The sequence below is a fragment of the Suncus etruscus genome, chromosome 7, assembly GCF_024139225.1.
Source record: "Suncus etruscus isolate mSunEtr1 chromosome 7, mSunEtr1.pri.cur, whole genome shotgun sequence".
Classification (NCBI taxonomy): domain Eukaryota; kingdom Metazoa; phylum Chordata; class Mammalia; order Eulipotyphla; family Soricidae; genus Suncus; species Suncus etruscus.
The window spans coordinates 22,978,579-22,984,578 of record NC_064854.1 but is presented as its reverse complement, the minus strand read 5'-3'; the positions used below and the strand labels follow the sequence as shown (position 1 = coordinate 22,984,578).

The following is a 6,000-nucleotide window of genomic DNA, read 5'->3' as shown; positions in this document are numbered from 1 at the left end:
ACCCTGAGCACCACTGGCATGACATTCCCCCCACAAAAAAGAATTTTCATAGAATATGGTATGTGCTTAGATATGTGTGGCATACGTGTGGATATGCCTAACTTGAGAGAGGTGCATATGTGATGTTTTTGTATGTCGCATAGCTACAAGGATATGTATTTGTGTTATATATTTATTTTTATGCATAGGAATGTATGTATATTTTCCTTCTGATCTCGCTAAATCTGGTTTATGTGATTTGAATACTTTGAATAAAGTAATAACAGCTCTTGAAAGTATTAGATGTTGATTCTCTGTATTCCCAATGTGGGACTTGTTTTCTACCTGAAAATTAACAAGGCTATCATAGAAAGCATCAAGACATCTTGTCGGATTACATGCAAATTAATAGCTCGGTAATATATCAGCCTCTTTGAAAGCTACTAGAAAAATCATTCTATGTATTTGTTAGAAAATAATGGGTGACAGCTTAAATTATGGGACCATTGTTCACAAAGTTAAAGGAATCCAGTTTTTATTGTTCTGAGCATTTACATATGTGTGTGGATATAGGTATATATTAATTTCTCATCTGTTATCGATAGGTTCTTTATAAGTGAAGCAAAACGTTATGCAACTAAACCAGTTTTTGTATACTAATCTATGGTATAAAATATCAGTGATTACCATAGATTGGTTAGTATCAGTGAGTTGATATCAGTTAATATGTTGAAGTTATTTAAAATTTTTGGGTGTTATACCCAATTATGCTCAGAAATGATGCTTGAGGGAACTTGTGGTCCCCTGTTCTCTTTTTCACTCCTATGGCCAATGTCCAATATATTTATTTATTTACTTACTTATTTGGTTTTTGGGCCACACCTGCAGTGCTCAGGGGTTACTCCTGGCTGTCTGCTCAGAAATTGCTCCTGGCAGGCACGGAGGACCATATGGGACACTGGGATTCGAACCAACCATCTTTGGTCCTGGATCGACTGCTTGCAAGGCAAACACCGCTGTGCTATCTCTACAGGCCCATCCAATATTTTTAAAGGAGAAATTTGGGGAGAATCTCCTAGAGAAATCTTAATGTCAAGTCCTTCAATGAGTCTCCTAGAAAGCAGCTCTGTGGTGTCCATGCTTTCCAGAATGATCCATCATCTCATTTCTTCTTGATTCTGTTAAAAACTGTTTCCTTTTTTGCTTTTTGGTCATGTAAGATATATTGTATTTTTTTTTTTTAGGCCACACCCGGTGGTGCTCAGAGGTGACTCCTGGCTGTCTGCTCAGAAATAGCTCCTGGCAGGCACGGGGGACCATATGGGACACTAGGATTTGAACCAACCACCTTTGGTCCTGGATCGGCTGCTTGCAAGGCAAACACCCACTGTGCTATCTCTCCGGGCCCCGATATATTGTATTTTAATTTAGAAGTTATTACAAGTTCTAAAAACACTATGCATGCAGTTGGTAGCAGCATGGATGGCACCAGAGTAGAACATGCCAAGTGAAGTCAGTTGGAGGAAAGGAATGGATCTACAAAGATCCCTCTCATGTTGGCACTTAAAGATCAAGGAAGCAACAAAGGGCCAAAGGCAACACAGTGGGAGAGCTGATTGGAGTTGGGGTCCTTGGGAGAGGAAGGTGGGTACACCAGTGAAGAGTTGTGGTTTTGGAATTATGTGTCAGAAACCCATTTTTAATCAATGAAAACCATAGAATCTCAATTAAATTAACCACCCCCTTCCTGAAGATACCCGCAAATGCAATTTTTTCCTCTGATCTTTTCTATCATTGGTGTGTCTTATTTGTTTGGCCCTACTTATTGCTTCTTCTTTTATTTATGTATTTATTTTTTGGTTACACATAGCAGTGGTGAGAGCTTACTCCTGGCTCTGCGCTCAGGGGTCACTCCTGGCAGTGCTCAGTAGACAAATGCAGTGCTGGGGATTGAAATTGAATAGGCCATATGATGCAAACGCCCTACCCACTATACTATCTCTCTGGCCCTTGTTTGTTTTCAATTCCTATTTCTAACCTGTGAATAATAGAAAGAGAGAGAGAGAATGCTGACTATAAAATTTGTTTTTTATTTCAGATGATTTCTTTCCATGTTTTGAGGACTTAAAATTTAAAACCAGCATTCAATATACAATTTATTTTAATACTGTCCTTATTTCCTTCCTTTCTTTGGAACTCACATATTCCTCTTCTGTCTCTCCCCACAGAGTAAGATAATCTTGATCTTATTATAGATTTATTTAAAAATCAGTGGCTATAAATCACTATGACTATAATAGACCTCTATCCAGCTATGTATATTTAGGTACAAATATAAAACATGCTAGAAAACTTGTTTTATGTCTGAGCTGGTATTTGTGAGTATATGATTTCTAAAAACTGAGTTGGTTTCAGAATAAGTTTGCTTAAAGATTTTAAACATCGTCTATTTAGATAATTTTATTTTGAGCAAACAGTTAACATGAGGCTGAGACAGGGTTCACCTTTTCCAATACTAAAACAGTCAAGAATCTTAAAGCTAATGGGGCCAGAGCGATGGTGCTAGAAGTAAAGGGTCTGCCTTGCCCACACTAGCCTAGGACGATGGCAGTTCTATCCCCAGCGTCCCATATGGGCCCCCAAGCCAGGAGCGATTTCTGAGTGCATAACCAGGAGTTACCCCTGAGCTTCACCGGGTGTGCCTCCCGAAAAAAAAAAAAAAAAAACAAAACAAGAATCTTAAAGCTTCTAGAATCTTTGGAATCATTCTCTGTTCCCATTTCTCCATTATTTCACAGATAAGGAAAACAAATTTATCCCAAATTCACACAATCAGTTATTTGAGGGCTAAGGAGAAAGCTCAATTCTCTGGTATCATTCTATCACATAATCCTTATCTGAAATAAGTGTTCAAAAATACAAACTCAATTCCTGGCATCCCATATAGTCCCCTGAGCCAGGAGCGATTTCTGAGCGCAGAGCCAGGAGTAACCTCTGAGTTCCACCAGGTGTGCGCCCCACATAACAAACAATAAAACAAATAAAAACAAATTCGGGGCTGGAGCGATAGCCCAGCAGGTAGGTCATTTGCCTTGCACGCAGCAGGCCGGGGTTTTATCGCATATGGTCCTCAGCCTGCCAGGAGTGATTTCTGAACACAGAGCCATGAGTATCCCCTGAGCGCCGGTGGGTGTGGGCCAGACGCCCAAAACACCCCCCCCCCCCAAAAAAAAGCCACTTAGAGGCCAGACCATACTCAAATTAAAATTTTCATTGGACACATTACTCCACTTCTTTAGCAAAATTCCTAAATACCTTTACAAGGGATGCTTTTAAGTTTTTCCTAACAAAAATTGACGCATGCAGCAGTCCTGGGGAACAACAGGACACATGCCAATGAAAGCATTTCCTTTCCTGCACTGGACCATTTTATTCATCTGCAATCATCTCTAGCAGGATCCTTGGCCCTTCTGGGAGAAGGAAGAAGGAAGCAAATCCTTGCAGGTGGAAGCCACAAATAGTCCTTTCCTCTATGAGCAGACAATAGATGCTCAAATGAAATGGGATGGGGTTGTTTACCGAGCTAAAAAAAAAAAAAACAAAACAAAACAGAAATAGTCATAAAGGGTGACAGCAAGTGGCCCCTGCATTCTGCTGTCCCTGAACTGTCTCTTGTTTAGCTCTGGACCTTGGGGTGTTAGAGGCACTGCCCCCCAGTCCCCTTACAGACTTCTGTGCAGAAGGTGCCCTTGAGGTCAGAGAAAGGAAGGTTTGAACTCTGCAGACTTGCAGGACGAGCATTTAAAAGTATCAGGCCTGAGAAAGGAGCTGCAGCTGACGCTAAGCTTGGCTAAGGGGTAACCCAGGCCCATTGCATCCTTTTGCTGAAGCTGGCATGGTTTCCCCTTTCCAGGGCCACAGGGACACCGCCCATCAACATGGGGTGCCCATCAGGATCCAGTGTGACTCTTGGGCATTCAGGATGCAGAATCGTTTGCAGCTACTCTACCTCCCCAACCTCCCTGAACACCCCTCTCTGTCCCCTTAGGCCTGGTTCTGTCCCCGGAGTACAAGCAGGTCAGCCCTCTGCCTGCTAAAGAGCCAGACACGCCCTGCTGGAGCCAGGAACTAAAGAGCCGCGGAACCAAAATGCGATGGAGCAGCGCGCATCGGAAGGCCTTGACGGCGGAGCGCAGGCCTCGGTTGACGGCGGCGGCAGCGGCATGGAGGCCCTGCGGGTGCTGGAGCTGTACAGCGGCATCGGGGGCATGCACCAGGCACTGAGAGGTCAGCGCTTGGCGGGCCTCTCCCCCTCTAGTCGCTCGAGCAGCGCTGGGTAGAACGGGGAACCCCGGCGAGGGCCTGAGACCCGGAGGCGTGGCGGTGGGGCCGCCTGTTGTCTAGGAAACCTCAGCGGCGCGGGGGAAATAATGAGGGGTGGGCACCCGGTTGTCTTGGAAACCGCGCCAGCATTTCCGCGGTGGGCGGGGCTAAAGAAGACGACCAATGAAGGACGGAGATTCGGTGGGCGGGGGTTCGTTGTTGTCTGGGCAACCGCTCCAGAAAGGGGCGGGGCTAAACTGAGCGACCTTTGAGAGGCGGAGTCCAGATGGGCGGGACTCATGGTAGTCCAGGAAACCGCTCCAGTATTTATATGCTCATAGTGGGGCGGAGCTAAACTGATGAACAATGAGGGGCGGGGCTTATGTGGGCGGGGACTTCCTTATGGTAAAGCGGCTCCACGCTCCGCCCAGGCCAGGCCAGATTCTGCTAGTGGAGAGGAGGGATGCGGCCTGTTGTCATGGAAATGCTTCTGTTCTTCCCCTGGGCGAGGATTTTGGGGTGGTCCAGCCCCGGGATTCATTCGGCTCAGCATCCTGATTAGGCTCCTTTGGAGAGGCTCTGGAGTCAGACTAAGCATATGTAGACAAATGGGGGAGTCAGGTGCACATACACCCGATGTGTGCCTAATTCTAAGCCTGGCTGTCATTGAGAATTTGGGCATTGGGGGCTGGACTCTGGATGTCGGGGGGAAGTGGTTCTGGGACAGGTCTGGGCTGTAACTTTGGAAAGAAAATTGCAGTTCAGGGTTGGAAGTTTGCTAAGCCCAAGGGAATGCTGAGTATCAGTATTGGAGTACCAATAAAGGGAATGCTGAGTACCAGTTATAGAGTACTACTAGTACCATAATAGAGTACTAGTACTAGTACTCGGGTAGTAGAGAGGAAAGACCCACATGGAGCCATTTAGACCCATTTAGATTTGAACCTGCCTTCTGTTGCAGTGTGACTTTGGGAACTGATTTCTGGCTTTAAAATGTTGGGGGCGGGAAATATTTTAAGAGAAGGATCATTATGAGCATTGAAGATAAGGCTTGTAAAAGCATGATCTAGTGCCTGGTAGTGTGGCCCTTCGAGTTATTATGGTTTTCATGGTTACTGTTTATATTTCTCTTCCAGCGATGAGGTTCTACATCTTTGGCACCAAATCAAAACCTAAATGTTTATTTGGTGATTTTCAATCAAAAATATGTATTGAACTCTGTTCCAGTAATATTATTTATTGAATTCTGTTTCAGTAATGGTGCCAGATCCGGGAGATTTGAAAGTGCTTGTTTATTCTTGTAATCACTAAGGAAACCACAACATTGAAACTTTGTTCCTTCCTTTTTTTTTTTTTAAGTAGGGGGAGCAAGAGAATGATATTATAATAGATGGATAACACCAAGTGATTTGAGCAAGGGGAATTTCTGAGCTATATATTGAGCTTTGATTCTAGACACTCGTCTAGAATGATTATTAGGGCGCTTTTCTTACTCTTCCTCCCTTCTTTGTTGTTGGTGCTGTGTGTTGAATGAGACTGCTTAGATGCCTGACTGTAAAGCTTACAGTTTAGCTGTGCTCACAAGGGAGTGACATATCAGTTCACACTTGGCTTTAGGTTGCACCCAATCAGTTGGGCTCATGAATTCTTGACGCTGTCCAGCTGGAAATCACTGAGGTGCCAGAGATCACAGACAGC

At 44.4% G+C, this 6,000-nt stretch overlaps 1 protein-coding gene across 1 annotated transcript in view; it reads left to right on the top strand.

Moving 5' to 3' along the window:
- Positions 1-4,124: 4,124 nt before the first annotated feature.
- TRDMT1 (tRNA aspartic acid methyltransferase 1) overlaps positions 4,125-6,000 on the top strand; it is a 40,879-nt gene continuing 39,003 nt past the window's right edge. Inside the window, exon 1 of the mRNA XM_049777844.1 lies at positions 4,125-4,266. Within this exon, the coding sequence (XP_049633801.1) occupies positions 4,134-4,266 (133 nt within the window). The 5' untranslated portion in view covers positions 4,125-4,133. The remainder of the gene's footprint in view (positions 4,267-6,000) is intronic.